Consider the following 17,465-nt stretch of genomic DNA (forward strand, 5'->3'; position numbering starts at 1 on the left):
ACCACATGGTTTCCATTCTCTCTCAGTACTGCCTGCCGTCTCTTATCTGGAGGACTGCCATATTCATTTAATTGGTCTCTCCATGTAAGATCAGTCTTTGTAAAATACAAATCTGATCATGTCTCTGCCCTTATTTTTCATCTATCTAATTCCTACTCAGCTGGTAGATTTAAAATTCAATGTTACTTCTTCCTTGACTTCCAAGGAACTAGGTGACCTTCCTCTTGTTCCTGTGGCCTTATGCTCTCTATGGTGTGCCATGCTATTTTGTGACTGATTCTGCAACCTAACTAGCCAGTAAACTGCTTGAATACAGGCACCATTTTACTCATTTTATATCTAGTTACTGCCTCGCTGGTGTGTATTTGTTGAATAAAAGTGCTAATCTCACAATAAATACTAAGCATATGTGTTATTAGATCACACTACCTTCACAGAACTTGCAATTTCAACCACAGCAGAATTCCAAACTTTTTTCAGAGGAAAATTTTTTAATGCTGAGATCAGTGTTAATTATACAACTTGTTATATAAACAGGGATATGAAACTCGAACTTATAACTAGTTTCAGGTTTCTTTTTTTTTTCTCCCCCTGGGACAGAGTCTTGCTCTGTCGCCAAGCTGGAGTGCAATGACATGATCTCGGCTCACTGCAACCTCTGCCTCCCGGGTTCAAGCAATTCTCCTGCCTCAGCCTCCTGAGTAGCTGGGATTACAGGTGCACGCCACCATGCCCAGCTAATTTTTGTATTTTTAGTAGAGACAAGGTTTCACCATGTTAGCCAGGATGGTCTCGATCTCTTGACCTCATGATCTGCCTGCCTTGGTCTCCCAAAGTGCTGGGATTACAGGTGTGAGCCACTGCGCCCGGCCCAGGTTTCTTCTTTACTTGAAAACCAAAACAAAACCCATCCAGTTCTTCCTTGAGGATTTTTTTCCCCACACCCCCTTTGAAGATCTGTAATAAAACATAGATCTCCAAGTAAAAGGTGTGCTTTTAAAAGGCAAACAGAAAAATGGACATGTAAATATGTATGAAACAGAAACATTCCCAACCTTAGGGAATAGTTTTGAGGTTGAAAAAAGGAGTAAGAATAATCAAGTTGCTGCATGTTGTATAAGTTTCATTATTACATAATTTCCTTTCTTTGTATATAGTCTGGCTGTACTGAATTCAGTGTGTGTAAGAACTAGTGGATAAACAGAATATGACACACTCATGAAAAAAAGTTCCCATTTTTATTGGGCAGTAACATTATGCTAGTCAAGCATATATATACTGAACTGACTACATTATTACATCTGCTTCCTTGTATCTTCAAACGTAAAATGATAAATTTTTATAAGCTACAGAGACAAACAATTGCTTTCAGATATTTACATTACCTTCCAGGTTCATTCCAGCCTGAAGACATTTTCGATAGCGGCATGCTGGGCAGTTTTTTCTTCGAATTTTATCGATGATGCAATCATTCCTTCCAGCACATAGGTAATTGTGCTGTCCTATATGGAATAAAAGGCACTATTAAAGTTTCACAGGTCTTCAAAGATATTTTTTATGGAGAGCCTCTATCTGTTTTTGTTTCCGGTGGAATGTAACCAAGGCACCCACAGGTATTGATTAGGGAAGTGTTCTTGCCCACATTGCCATTATGAGGTCGAGAGATCAAACAACAACAAAAAGAGTCTCCCTTTTTCTGTTCAACAAACTGAAAACAGTGCAATAAAAAACCTTACTGCAGTATTCACATATTTAAAAAAGTACACAAATCATCAGTGAACCACTTAATAAATTTTTACAAACCAAGAACCTTTATGTAATCAGGTTAACAGATCAAGAAACAGAACAGTACCCCAACAAGCCCCCTTTCTGCCCAATTCCAGCCAGTACCCAACAAGGGTAACTACTTTTTTGACAAACTGTGTTTTAAACAGTTTGATAGATTGTGGTTTTTTTTTTTTTTTTTGAGATGGAGTCTTGCTCTGTCGCCCAGGCTGGGAGTGTAGTAGTTTAGTGGCATGATCTCAGCTCACTGCAACCTCTGCCTCCCGGGTTCAAGCGATTCTCCTGCCTCAGCCTCCTGAAGTAGCTGGGATTACAGGTGCGTACCACCATGCCTGGCTACTTTTTGTATTTTTAGTAGAGACAAGGTTTCACCATGTTAGCCAGGATTGTCTCGATCTCATGACCTCATGATCCACCCGCCTCAGCTTCCCAATGTGCTAGGATTACAAGCATGAGCCACCGTGCCTGGCTGACAGATTGTGTTTTAAACACATAATAGTTTGGGGAAGATGGTTAACTGTATAAGGTTCAATTCTTTGTAAAGAATAGGCCACAAAATTGATGACTGGACTATAATTCACCTTTGTTCAGAGCTGCTCTCCAATGCCAAATATCTGTACCAGCTGTTTCAATTTCTTTTTGTACTCTATAAGTTTCCCAGCTTCTTTACTTGGATGCAAAATGGAAGCACTAACCCAATTCTATCTCCTATAAAGCAAAAGTAGGATCAATGGATACATCCATTGTTGAAGCAGTTATAATACAAAAAAGTTATACCTTATAAGGAATCTCTAAATCATTGTCCCACAGTTACCAGAAGAAAAAAATAGAAAAAAAATCACCCACTTATAATGAAAAATTCCAAAGTTTTGTTTATATCCAACTGAAATGTCAGGATGTGCACATTATGCCAATATTGATTTCTGTATCCCAGGTATGTCTTTTTTTTTTTTTTTGGGATGGAGTCTCACTGTGTCTCCCAGACTGGAGTGCAGTGGTGTCATCTTGGCTCACTGCAAGCTCCACCTCCTGGGTTCATGCCATTCTCCTGCCTCAGCCTCCCGAGTAGCTGGGACTACAGGCGCCCGCCACCACGCCCAGCTAATTTTTTGTATTTTTAGTAGAGACGGTTTCACTGTGTTAGCCAGGATGGTCTCGATCTCCTGACCTTGTGATCCACCCGCCTCGGTCTCCCAAAGTGCTGGGATTATAGGTGTGAGCCACCATGCCCGGCCCCAGGTATGTCTTTTGTGCAGCTAAGACTCTGAGCTATAGGATCAGAGGCACTGTACCTTCATAAGATAAAAATAGCCCTTTGTGGTTATTAGCATGAAGTTGGACACGTCTATCTATCTGTTTCTTATCTATAAAATGAGGAGTTTTAACTAGTATTCACTATTTCACAACACATGGCCACGTACAGCTAATAGTCATTTCCTGTCAATCCATTCATTCATTCCTTGACTCATTTATTTGTTTATTTATTTTTAGACAAGTCCTTGCTATGTCGCCTAGGCTGGAGTACAGTGGTGTGTCATAGCTCACTGCAGCCTGAATCTCCTGCTTTAGCTTCCTGAGTAGCTGAGACTACAGGCACGATGCCTGGATAATTTTTTTTTTTTTTCCTGTATAGACAGGATATTGTTATATTGCTCCGGCTGGTCTCAAACTCCAGGTCTCAAGCAATCCTCCCATCTTCGCCTCCCAAACTGCTGGGATAATAGGTGTGAGCCACAGTGCCCAGCCCATTTTCCTGACAACCCTTCTGATAAGACAATGAGACATCTTATTTTGGAGTTCCTATGTCTTCTACTACTTGGTAAGTTCCCTTTCTATCTAATAGAAAGATGAGTCTTCAAGTCAGCTGAAATTTTGTGACATTATTTTGTTTACATGGTATTTATTTGTGTGGTTAAAATCTATTTTTGGCAAGTAATTCTGGTTTTCTATTTATGGTAGGTGTGGTAGCCAGCCTCCCAAGATGGCCCCCAGTGATCTCTGCCTCCTTGAATGCATGGTCTTGTGTAGGCCCTTTTCGTCCTTCACCAGGATTGGTCTATGTGGCCAATAAAATACGGCAGAAGTGATGGCATGTTACGTGTGAAATCAGGTAATAAAAGAGAGTAGTTATGCTGCATTGATCACATACTCTTGGATCATTTGTTATGGGGGATGTAAATTATAACACTACTCACGTTACTCCACAGAGACCGCAAGGATGCCAGCTTTGGCTAGTGTAGTAGTCCCACCTATTGATTAGAGGCAAAAGTAAAGCCCACCCCTGCCTAGTGCAAAGCTCCAAATAAAGTGCAACAACTTGCTAATAACCATATTATACTATGCCAATTTTGAGGGATAACCTATAATTCTAGCAGGTATTAAGAATGGAGTCCTAAGTGTATGATGTAAATAATACAAGTTGCATCTTTATAATTGTTTAAGAAAGTGTTCTAAAATATGTATCTGGGCTTTAAGGCATATTTCTATTGTGTCTGGATAGAAAAACAGAAGAATTGCTGAGTTAGGTTATCAAAGGACTGCAGAATTTTAGAGCTGTAAAGGGCTTTTTGAGAACATTAAAATCCAAATAAAGGAAGAAACAGAGCAAAAACTTAACATACTCTACAATTTAACCTTTCTTATTAATCATGTAATCTCACCATCATACTTCACTTAAATACTTAAATAACAAACATTTAATAGTATAGCTAATAGTCAATTAAATTTTACCTAAAAACAGTATAGGAATTTAATTTTAAAGCAGGGATTAAGCACAGAGGGTATATGGCCTGAACTGGTCTTCTATAAGGGAGGTATGTTTAGCTTTGTTTTCTGTTCTAATTGCACTTGGATGCTTTTAGGTAGGGCATGTGTGCACTCTCTAATACTAACACGTGCCCTCCTCCCCACAACTGTATTACATTTAGCCAAAATGACACATAGTTGGTCTCTATAAGCATCTGAATTTGTACTGTTTTAAAGAACAATTTTAATTCAAATGGAGGAAAGTAAACATTTTTAATAGCCATATTTAAGGCTTCATTGTGAAATTCACCTTCAAAAATCAGTTTGTCAGTATTTATTACATACAGTACAGATGCTCTTTAAGACAAAGTTACATCCAGATAAACCCATTATAAGTTAATAGTGCATTTTTCGATTTAAGATATTTTCAATTCACAATGGGTTTACCTGGAGGCAATCCCACTGTAAGTCGAGGAGCATACTGAATGCATATCACTTTCCCACCATCATAAAAGCTGAAAAATCGTTAAGTCAGGGACTGTCTTACTATTATCACTGCATTTATATCATGGAAATACTTAGGCAGTTAAGAAAGCGAGTAGTAAAGTGAGGACACGAAGATGCTTCCGTCTTTTGCGTATGTGTTAAATAACATCCACTTTATTAGGAGCATTGCACTAGGCAGGGCTGGGCTTTACTTTTGACTCTAATCAATAGGTGGGACTACTACACTGGCCAAAGCTGGCATCCTTGTAACCTCTGTGGTGTAATATGAGTAATTTTATAATTTGCTAATGTATTAAAAAGTAAAACAAAAGAAAATGACTCATCTAACTCTCATGGATATGCAAACACAACATGAGACAAATAATAATCCTCATACAATGAATGAATAATAAATATGTTTCTTTAAAAATTAATATAATCACACCTTTAGGCCACACTGCTTTCAAACTTTAGAAATAACTAAATTATATGACTATTTTTTTTCCAAGAGGAGTCACTGGTAATATTAGGAAATTTTAGACTCTCTTCTAATAGGGTTGCTGTGGAATGAATTTCTCCTTTAGGAAGATAATGCTGTTGCCCTGTCAGCAGTCTGAATCCATAACAAAGTAAGATTTATATTAATACAACATTTATATAGTGAAATCACTTTCTCTAAAATACCTTTCCTGACCTCCTCAGGCCGAGTTTCTCTCTCCCTCCTCCGAATTATAATCTCTGCACCTTGTCACTGTTAACTCATCTTTCACTTCAGTGTAGTGTGACTTCCCAGAGGGTAAGGATCAGGTCTTATTGGTATTTATACCACTTAGCACACTGCCCTGGCTTAATAGAAAAAAAATGAATAAGAAATGAAATGAATGTCTTTTTTTTTTCCTGTCGCAGTTCTCACTGTGTCTCACATTTTTGCCAGGCCAGTATAGGTGTTGACTTTGAAATCTATTAGCTTATGGAAGTTAAGGCCCATATTTCTAACGCAATGAACATTATGTTATGCCCAAACTTAACACCATCATTTCGTATGATAGTACTTTCTTATAGTGTTACCTTATGCTCCCTGACCAAACTCCCAGGCATCAACTTATACTTTTCTATTTCATTCTAGATCTTTTTGTGTTGTTGTTTTAAATAATTTACTGCACATTAGAGGACCTAGAAGCCACCCTCCTCTGCCCTCTTAACTGATAATTTAGCCTTCATGGGCTTTGCATATAATGGAAATTTCAAAATCCACCCTGAGAAATGAAAACCAAGTAGAGGAAAAATAAAACTCTTCAAAACACACACTACCTTCCACTGCTCTTTTGAAGAAAACTTTACAGCTTCCACAAGTTAAGACTCCATAATGACATCCTGATGCTTCATCAGAGCACACCAGGCAGAGTTTCGGAGGTGGTCCTGTTGTTGCTGTTGAGGAGCTGGATGGAGGAGAGCTTACATCTGGTCTCATGCTGGGGCTAAAGAAGGGGAAGAACAGTGTTATGATTTAACTGTCAAAGAAATATCAAAATACAGTTCTCTTAGCTTCTCACTTCATAGTCAGAATGCGCACACTGAACTCTGGCTTCAAGTGCTAGCAGGCACTAAAATATCCTATCTAAGTATATTCAAATCATGTTATATTCTTCTTTAAACAAAATTAAGAATGAGGTCATTTCTTTTGAAGTGTCTCCAAAATAGAATGGTGTGGTTCTGGTTCACTTCGTTTTTTGTTTTTTGGTTTTTTTTTTTTTTTTTTAGATGCTTAGGATTTGTTTATTTTTATAATCACCTTTATTAAGGTGTCATACACAATAACATTGACTGTTTTCTAAATCTATAATTTATGGCTTTCGTTAAATAGTCACATAACTACTATCACAATCAGGAGAGAGGATATTTCCATCATCCTAAAATGATGCCTCCTATGCCTAATTGCTTAGGACATAATTTTTTTCCTAATTTAAGATCTTATACAGGCATCTTTTAAAATTCAATCAAGTGTCGTTACAATTCTACCCATGTTTCCCATTAGAGTCAAAATGTTTTTACAATCTTAAAAGTTTTGTCCCATGTCTCTCAATTCCTAATATCATCTTGGCTGAAACCACAATTTCATATGACTCAGACAAGACTGATCCAGAAACATTTTCTATAACCTTCCTGTCTGGCTTGTAGTAAGACTGGACAAAGCACTAGGCTTTCAAAAGTGAGTTCCATTCTGCCCACTCCACTCTATGACTCTTTGGCCTGAAGAAAAAGATAGAAATGTGAATCTGCTTCTTTTACTAGTCTAGTCTCTAACATTTTTCATTTTCTCACCACAAAGAGTGCTGGTCTAGTGATTACTAGGTGTTTAAAAGATAATTTGTTGTTTTAAAAATTTTCAATCTCAAAGAAAAGTTGAAAGAATTGTACAATAGATATATACTTTTTACCAATATTCACCAATTCTTAACATTTTGCCACATTTGCTGATAAAGATGTATTTTTATAAACCAACGAAACAGTGATCTTTTTATTACTGGAGGAAAAATTAATTATTGCATTTCATATTACATGATACAATGGTTTTCAATGTTGTATCTTCCTAAGGAATTTTCCTCTTACGTGTTGACTTTAGAACTAGAACTGTATTATGCAGCTAAAATGATTTTGTAGCCTTCTGCTTATAATTAGAGACTGCCTATTCCATTTTTGGTTGTGTTCTTAAGCAAATCTTCAAAAACATGGATGCTGGCAACCTGTTGATTCTGGAATTCTACATACTAAAGTCTGTTTTGCTTATCATGTATACAAGTTCATAAACATACTAGTACCTCTCTCTAAACTTTTCTTAATTTGCCTTTTCTCTAAAAGAGATGGCACTTAGAAATAAACTTAAATTGGGTGTTAGTTGTCTCTGTTATCCTTTATTATCTTTCTTTTATTTCAGCCAATAACAGTAGTAAATTTCAATTACAAATATATTTAAACTAATTCACAGAGCAAAGTAACAAAAATTTTTTCTAGTTATCAGTCTGGTTATGAATTACATTTACCAAGTAACATATTTTGTTGCTATTGTTCTCTTTAGGAATAAAAGTTAAAAGGTAATAACTGTAGAATGACAATTTCTTTTATAAATGTTCCCTTAAGTAATTAAGCCAGTAAATTCAAATGCTCCCCCTAAATTCTGTCCTCAAATGAAGCTTCCTGAATCTTGCCAACTGTCTGCTTACCTAACAGCCTTAGTCACCAGGACAGCATTCCCACCACCCGAATTCTGGGAAAAGGCCCCAGGGTTTCACATTGTTCTCTGAACACTGTTAAGAAGAATTTCTAGATGCTTCCGTATTACAAGGTATTGATTCCCTGCTAGATTTGGGTGAGTGGACTGACTACATGTTGAAAGCCTGTAACAGAAGAGAATAACCTGAAATGACTTCTGCTGTAGGTCCAGCACAGGCTACCCTGATTAATGGAAACTTGTGACTAATGTAGAGGAGCTGCTTTGGGCCAGAGTTTTACAGAGAAGTAGGAAGGTCCTGGAACAGGGAATGGTGCAACAATGTGTTGGGGAAGCAAAAACCTCTCTGGCTTCTATTCTGAAGATACTCCTATTCTTGCTCAGCCAATCTCTGTCACCTGACAGCTATTTTTAGGGACCAACCAGTTGTCTGTATATTAGTTTACAGAAAATGAGTGCATTGTTTAAAGGTTAGGACGGTATTCTGAAATGTTTCCCCAAGGAATTATATATACACACATATGCATATATAGTATGTATTTATATTTTAAATAATAGTTTGTAGTACTTTGTAGTTTTAGCTCTCAACAACCCTGTGAAAATGATGTCATCACCCCTGGATGTGGTCATACAGGCCGTGGCAGGTATGACCTATCTATGGTGAAGTTGAAATGTTTTAGATCCCAGCTGTACCACTTCACAGCTTCTGTTACCTTGGATAGGTATCTACCAGTTTGACCCCTGTGTTTCCTCATCAGTAAACTGGGAAGGATATCACCTGTGTGTGTGTTGTGACAATAAGATAACACATAGAAAATCTACCACAAGTTCCTGCTTCAATACATGTTCATGTTCCTTTTTCTTTTTCAGAAACACTGAAGATTTTGTGAGTACGTATTATATAAGTGGAAGGTGGTATTAACTCTAAATCCTAGGACCGTATTTCCCAAATTCTTAAATATTGGAATATATGCAAAACATGTTTAGGCCACTCAACTGTAAGCTACAGATGACAAGGGAAAGTAAAACTGAAATGAACAAATGGATTGATAATACAGTAGCTAAAAATCTGGAATCTTAATCAGGCTTTTGGCATCCCTTCAGGCAGTCATTCTGGGCTACATCAGATAAGAACTGAGTACATGGAAAGCTGCCAGATGTACCACAGATATCGGTGAAAAAAATCAATTTTTGTCATACAAATAGGAGGACTAAGATGGCCTATATTGAACACCACTGGAAAAAATGGATGAATGCTAAATGGTATTCAGTTGCAAGTTTGATATTGTTAAAAGGGCTAGGGTACAATAAAACAGTCAGAACTCAAGAGAAAACTATATGAAATTGACATCTTTTATTAAGGATAAGGATACATGGCAGAAGGAACCAAAAGTACACTATAGTAAGAGTGCATATTTCACCCCCTTTGAATGGTAAAGCTAAATGTCCTGGTCTTAAGGGCATCATTATCTGTAATAGTTATTGATTGCTCAATGTGTGTTCACAGCTATGCCAAACATTCTGAGAATGTTAAAAAGTTCCATTATGAACTATTGCTAGGGTGCTTGCTTTTAAGTGAAGAACCCTTGGAACAAAATGCCTTGTTCCAGGTGAGTACCTGAATGCTGGTGGTTCCCAATCAGAATGGCAAATGTAGTAGAAAATGAATGTTAGAGTTCAGAGAGAGAAAACCATGCATAAAGCTAGATATGTCTACTTAATTTTCTCGCAAGCAAAGCAATTGCCACAAGGAGGATTACGGGTGAAAGTCATGGATGGATTATGAGTTAATCACACACCTTGAGAAGCATGTAAAATGTGCAGGTAAATTACACCCATTCATTCAGGCAGATGTTTCCTGGCACCTGAATGAAAGGCAGGCACTGTGAGGATCCAGTATCATGCTACAAATGATAACAAACCTTGAAACTCTGGTCTAGGAAGGAGTATCAGAGTATTTTGTAGCCGCCTCTTGTGTCTCAGTACTATTACGAAGAGAATCAGCTTTACATACAGACAAATCTGGGTTCAAATCCTAGCTCCAGTGCTCTAATAGCTGTGACAGTGGCTAGCTGACTTAACTTCTTTGAGTCTATTCCCTTATTAGTGCCATTTTAGGGGGTTTGTGTGGATTATATATATTAGAGTTATATAAAGCATTGTTACATACTTGTGATCATCACACAATAGGTTTCTACCCTACCCCCAAGGATTATCTTTTCTTCTTCCTTTCTGGAGCATCTCAGGGAAAGAGAAGTGCTACAGTCTTCCCTGTGAGCTTGCAGAAGGTTAATGGTCCTCCAGAAACTTAAGTTCAGGTAATTATAGATTTCCTTTTGTTGATACTACACCAACATTTGACAATTTAGCTTTTTAAAGATTTTAGTATTGCAATGTGGAATCCAAAACTGTTATCAATGAACTTTTGATTGTTACACTGAAATCTGTTAGTCTATCTTGCACTTTGAATGTATCTTTTACCCATGCATGATTTTCTATTATCATGCATTAGTCATTTGGAAAATACTGGTTCACTGAGTTATACAGATCTTTCAAATGTTGACATAGTTCATAATAGAAAAGAGTCACATTTGTCAAGCTCACAGTGGCAGATACAAGTCTTCAAAAATGCTAATTTTTGCTTGAAACCTATATTTTATCAATTGGCAACAAATACTTTAAGTTGTTTTCCTTAAAGTGCTACGTTTACTTCAGTCATTTTGGGAAAACATCACCAAATACCCAAGGCTGAAAACCAGAGTTTATCTCTCATGGTATTCCATGAAAAAAAGGGGGTTAATTCACTGTTTAATCTTATACACACTTTTTTTTGAGACAACTATCAAATGCTATATGTGATGTAAGTGGATTATGCATCTTCTCATATTGTCACAGTGACATGAGAAAGACCACATGTATTTAAGGGTTGAAATTTAATGTAATTAATAATTTTTTTGCTTCTTCAAACATTTTAAGTGCATGGCAGTGAATACAGTTAACTACTGTATACTAAGATGCCAACAGTTTTACTCATCTTTGCTTTTGTACTATCAGTGCAAATGTTGACATAATGAAATGGCAAATAAAGTGTGTGTTACTGTGAAAATAGTCTGCCCTTTCAGGGGAGACTCCCAGGGCCCCATGGACCACACTGGAAGAATTGCTGTTATGGAGACTAGTAAAGTGAAGACTCTAAACCAGACAGGCTACAATTCATAACTTAACTCTACCATGTAATAGCTTGGTGACCTTTTAACCTTGCTCTGTCTCAATTGCTCTACTGCTAATAGGAGTGGTAATGTACTTGACAAAAGGATACAGTATTGCTTACTAAATTAGAGGCTTTCCCTGACAGAGAAAGGGGCAGAGTTGGTCAACTATTACCCAAATGACATGATTGGCTTAGTCTTCAATTTAAGTGAATTAATCGGCGATTTTTCAGTGTAATGCACTGGGAGGAAAAAAAAAGATACCACCTCAGAAAGCAAGTGTTAATATGGAAAAAATTTCCAGAAATACAGCTGCTATAACTGGATTAATTTTTTACAACTACCAATAGAATGGGTATATTCCCATTGGCTTGTCAGTTTTTGTGCAAATACCATAACACTGCAGTTCTCAACAGAGAGTAATTTTGCTCTCTAGGAGACACTTGGCAATGTCTGAAAACACTTTTGGTTATCACGGTGGGGGAAATGCTATTGGCATCTAAGGGAGACGAGGCGAGGGATGCTGTAACCATCCTACAAGGCACAGGACAGCCCCCACCACAAAGAAGTATCCAGCTTCAAATGTCAGTAATGCTGAGGATGAGAAAACCTGGCCATAAAGCTTTAAGCAACATAAAGTGGAAAAGAAAAAAAAAAAAAAAAAAAAAGGACCAGAAACATTTTAAAACCTTCTAGACTATGCTTAAAAATGCAACAACTGCACTACTGAAGCAGCCCTAAACAGTCCACTCAAGAAAAGTCCAAAAAGAGATTCAAAACAGGGCTGAAGCCAAGCTATGGACTATACAGCTTAGTTATCAAGTACAGGATTGGCTTGAGCCAGTAATTTCTTTTTCCCTCTAGCGCTAGCACTAAAAGGTAGTTTTTACACATTAAAGTCACCTGCATTTTTCTTATCTTTGTTCAGTAGGAAAAACGTAAATACTCAGCTGCATACACCAGGTGATTATGTTTTCTGACTGCCCATTTATCTCTGCATTAGCTAAAGGATTACTGATTTGTTGGATAATAAGCTATGGAATAGTTTTCAAATCAAATAGAAAAATGCTTTAGGGGAAACCTTTCACAATATTTCTGTTAAATGGTTTTAGCAGAACACGTTTTATCTTATTTAACAAGCCAAAGAAAGACTGATTATTCTCTTTGCTTTGCATTTATTGAGAGAGGTTTGTATTGGTTTCAACTTTAGGTTCATATTAAGGTAGCCATCCAAACTCTGCATCATTTATATTCACTTCTCTTGGGGAGAGGGTTACAGCAACAAAACCTATACATTAATAGATTAAGAGAATTTTCAGTAAAGGATTTTTCAGACCTGTAAGACAGCAGTGGCCTAGTACTCAATGTCTCTGGGCTTGGTTTCCTTGTCTATAAAACGAAGGTCTTGATTTAATTAACTCCAAATAAGCTGGCCATGTCTTGCAAGGCGGGTTTGGGGATGGAAAAGTGGAGAGGAAAACACTTGGATCTATAAAGGGTTTCTTAGGTCCTGTGTATTTATTTGTAGAGAGAATATAATCATGTTATCTAAGCTACTTAAAGTCTAATCTGTTTCATAGAAATAATGTATTTCTTTCTCATTGGAAGAATTAATCCACTGTTTGGTCACTGTGTTTGGGTAACTTACTTCCTAACAGCTGTATCCTTTTTGGTTCTTCAAACCAAGTGTCAAAGATGGAGAAAAACAGAGTAAGTCTTGAGACCCCAAGCACTCCCTTCTCAGGCGGTGTGTTCTCAGTCCTGTTTGCTCAGGCTTGCATTAGGGGATGTGAGTTTTAAGGAGAAGCCATAATAGTACATTGAATGGTAAACAGAATACCAAGAACAAGTATGGTAAGAACAAAGACTGAAAACTTTTTCATTGCATGGTTATTTCTAGAATTAAGACTGGATTTTGTTCCCACCTTATGGTTTCTCACACATAAGAGCATACAAGGATAATAGATGGTTCAGACATTCAGAATTATGAACATGACATCTTCAAAGAAGGCAAGAACATGTTGGAGACAATGGTGAAGTTGTCGCCTGTTTCCAACAAGGTATCTCGAGCATCTTTGAAATGCCATTTGTGTTCACCTCAAGTACAACAGTAACTTATTTCTAAATATTTTATTCGATTCTTAAAGAGAGATTTGAATTGCTCTATGTTTAGTAATCCAGACTTACATGCAGAGATTTGCCAATTCTAACCCATCTTCCACATCCTATTTATTACTCCGTGTAACACTATGTCAGGACCTTTTCCTTCCCATCCACTCTGACCGCCGCCATTCTAATGCATGCCTTCCCTCACCTCTTGCTTTAACCACTGCAATGGTTGATACTAAGTAGTCCTTCTAGCACTGGCTTCTCTTTCCATTCTATCCCCCACACACTGCTAACACTCTTTTCTCAACATGATTAAAAATCTGAAGGGCTCCTCCACTGTGTATAGTACAAGCTCAATATGGTCCACAATTTGCTTCTTTATTTTTCCAGTCATATGTCTTCTCACTCCCCTACATAATCCATGTAGTTTCTTTATCACTACAGGGATCCTGGATCCCACAAATATTTATCAAGGCCCTATGATAGGAGTAGCTTTTGCTAAGATCTGTTTTCCTTGTCTGAAGTGTCCACCATGGTATTTCTAATCCATGACAGCTTCTAGAATTCCTAAAACACTGCCATATAGCACTTTGCACAGATGATCCTATGTTACCTTTTGATGTATATGTATCCTGTTTCTATCAATAATTTCTTTTAGGGGCCCATGTCTTGGGTCTCTCCATATCACCAGCATCTTGTAAAATTTCAGTGTATGTTCACTTATTTTGCTTACTCATACCTTATATCTTTATCTGTTTTGCAAAAGAACTCTGAGACAACTAAATTTATGAGATTATAATCAGAATACAGGTATAATCTCACTATTACTAGGCACTATTATGCAAGCTCTTTCTTTGTATAGATTATCCCATTTAATCCTCTCCACAGACCTATGAGGTGGGTACTATTTTCAGCATTTATAGATGAGGAAACAAGATTTAGAAAACGTGAGTTGCCTAAAGTGACCTAAGTAACTAGTAAAGTCAGGGTTCAAACCCAGGTCTTTCTGACACCAACATCAGTGTTCTTAAGCAATCTTCTTCCTTCTCCACTATGATAAAGTGTCAGAACTGAGAAGCTGAGGTCTATCCAGGCCTTCAACTTGAGAAATAATGCTTTGAACTTTGTAGGTTTGATGTCTTGGTAACATAATACAAAAAAGGTGGCAATTTTTTTCTGTCCCTGCTTCCAATCATGACCTGCAAATGAAGATTTCTGCCCAAATAGGGATTGCCAGACTAGGTCAAATAGGTAAAAACATTTGTCTTAAAATTGTGTGACAGTCTGTGTCATTTGACCTAATTTTCAGATGTTCCTCAAACTAATGTATATCTTATATTCCATAATTAGCAGTTCCTAAGTCCTACAAAGACATTTATAAAAACAAATGGAAATGCAGAACAGTTGTGTCTCTATTCATATCAATATAAAGGAAGGAAAAAGAACCCTCAGAAACAATCTCAACCTGATTTAAAGCCACACTACCCTTTCCTTCCCTCAAAGGCAAAGGCTTAATTCTTTAATTCTTAGATTCTCACATTAACATGAGAACTTCTTGGTTCCTCTGTCACGCCAGTATACTAGATGAGTTTCTTTTGCTATCTAAATTTCCCTCAGGTTTTGATGCTGCTGCTCTCACTTCACACTCAGGTCCCTACAAATCCACTGAAACAATTTAAAGGAATAATTTTACATACAGGACTCCCCACTTATCTGTGGTTTCACTTTTGAGAGTTTCAGGTACCTGCAATCAACAACAGTTTGAAAACATTAAATGGAAAATTCCAGAAGTAAACAATTCATAAGTTTTAAATTCTGTGCAATTCTGAGTAATGAGATCTTATGCCCTGGAACGTGAATCATCCCTTTGCCCAGCATATCCACTGGAGACGCTCCCTGGCGGTTAGTCCCTTACTAGTCATCTGTATTAGTTGTTTTCACACTGCTGATAAAGACATACCCAAAACTGGGAAGAAAAAGAGGTTTAATTGGACTTACAGTTCCACACGGCTGGGGAGGCCTCAGAATCATGGCAGGAGGTGAAAGGTACTTCTTACATGGTGGTGGCAAGAGAAAAATGAGGAAGAGGCAAAAGTGGAAACCCCTGATAAACCCATGAGATCTTGTTAGTCTTATTCACTATCATGAGAATAGCACAGGAAAGACCAGCCCCCATGATTTGATTACCACACCCCCTCCCCACCAGGTCCCTCCCACAACACATGGGAATTCTGGGACATACAGTTCAAGTTGAGATTTGGGTGAGAACACAGCCAAACTGTATCATTCCGCCCCTGGCCCCTCCAAATCTCATGTCCTCACATTTCAAAACCAATCATGCCTTCCCAACAGTCCCCCAAAGTCTTAGCTTATTTCAGTATTAACCCAAAAGTCCACAGTCCAAAGTCTCATCTGAGACAAGGCAAGTAAGTCCCTTCTGCCTATGAGCCTATAAAATCAAAAGCAAGCTAGTGACTTCCTAGATACAAGGGTGGGGGGGGGGGGGGGTGTGCCATGCAGTGTCAGAGGTTAAATACAGCTGTTCCAAATGGGAGAAATTGGCCAAAACAAAGGGGGTTACAGGGCCCATGAAAGTGAAATCCAGTGAGATAACCAAATTTTAAAGCTCCAGAATGATCTCCTTTGACCTCAGGTCTCACATCCAGGACGCTGATACAAAAGATGAATTCCCATGGTCTTGGGCAGTTCTGCCCCTGTGACTTTGCAGGGTACAGCCTACCTCCCAGCTACTTTCACAGGGTGGCGTTGAGTGTCTGCGGATTTTCCAGGTACACAGTGCAAGCTATCGGTGGATCTACCATTCTGGGGTCTGGTGGATGACAGCTCTCTTCCCACAGCTCCACTGGGCAGTGCCCCAGTAGGGACTCTGTGTGAGGGCTCCAATCCCACATTTCCCTTCTGCACTGCCCTAGCAGAGGTTCTCCATGACAGCCCTGCCCTGCAGTAAAACTTCTGCCTGGGTATCCAGGTGTTTCCATACATCTTCTAAAATCTAGGCGGACATTCCCAAACCACAGTTCTTGACTTCTGTGCACCCACAGGCTCAACACCATGTGGAAGCTGCCAAGGCTTGGGGCTTCCACCCTCTGAAGCCACAGCCTGAGCTCTACTTTGGCCCCTTTCAGCCACAGCTGGAGCAGCTGGGATACAGGGCGCAAAGTCCCTAGCCTGCACACAGCATGAGGATCCTGGACCTGGCCCATGAAACCACTTTTTCCTCCTGGGCCTCTGGGCCTGTGATGGGAAGGGCTACTTTGAAGGTGTCTGACATGGCCATGGAGACATTTTCCCCATGGTCTTAGGGATTCGCATGAGGCTCCGTGCTACTTATGCAAATATTTGCAGCCAGCTTTAATTTCTTCTCAAAATATGGGTTTCTCTTTTCAACCGCATTGTCAGGCTGCAAATTTTCTGAAGTTTTATGCTGTTTCCCTTTTAAAACAGAATGCTTTTAACAGCACCCAAGTCACCTTTTAAGTGCTTTACTGCTTAGAAATTTCTTCCATCAGATACCCTAAATCATCTCTCTCAAGTTCAAAGTTCCACAAATCTCTAGGGCAGGGGCAAAATGCCACCACTCTTTTTGCTAAAACATAACAATAGTAACCTTTGCTCCAGTTCCCAACAAGTTCCTAATATACATCTGAGACCACCTCAGCCTGGACCTTATTGTTCATATCACTATCAGCATTTTGGTCAAAGCCATTCAACATGTTTCTAAGAGGCTCCTAACTTTCCCACATTTTGCCGTCTTCTTCTGAGTCTTCCAAACCGTTCCAAACTCTGCCTGTTACCCAGTTCCAAAGTTGCTTCCACATTTTTGGGTATCTTTTCAGCAACACCCACTCTACTGGTACCAGTTTACTGTATTAGTCCATTTT

The 17,465-nt window shown here is 38.4% G+C and overlaps 1 protein-coding gene and 1 long non-coding RNA gene across 7 annotated transcripts in view; one reads left to right on the top strand and one right to left on the bottom strand.

Annotated features, from left to right (window-relative positions):
• Positions 1–17,465, bottom strand: part of NR3C1 (nuclear receptor subfamily 3 group C member 1) — a 456,123-nt gene that overhangs the window by 30,327 nt on the left and 408,331 nt on the right. For 5 of the 6 annotated variants that reach the window (XM_073994518.1, XM_065546914.1, XM_045394358.2 and 2 more), the window contains 2 exons: positions 6,325–6,494; positions 1,386–1,502 (listed from right to left, as the gene is read on the bottom strand). In XM_073994518.1, the coding sequence (XP_073850619.1) occupies positions 1,386–1,502; positions 6,325–6,494 (287 nt within the window). The remainder of the gene's footprint in view (positions 1–1,385; positions 1,503–6,324; positions 6,495–17,465) is intronic. The other variant, XM_005558115.5, reaches the window with a different exon arrangement.
• LOC135971442 (uncharacterized) overlaps positions 3,348–17,465 on the top strand; it is a 60,373-nt gene continuing 46,255 nt past the window's right edge. The window contains exons 1-2 of the long non-coding RNA XR_010587654.2: positions 3,348–3,604; positions 3,745–3,895. This is a non-coding gene — a long non-coding RNA (uncharacterized lncRNA). The remainder of the gene's footprint in view (positions 3,605–3,744; positions 3,896–17,465) is intronic.

This window comes from Macaca fascicularis, chromosome 6 (genome assembly GCF_037993035.2).
Source record: "Macaca fascicularis isolate 582-1 chromosome 6, T2T-MFA8v1.1".
Lineage (NCBI taxonomy): Eukaryota > Metazoa > Chordata > Mammalia > Primates > Cercopithecidae > Macaca > Macaca fascicularis.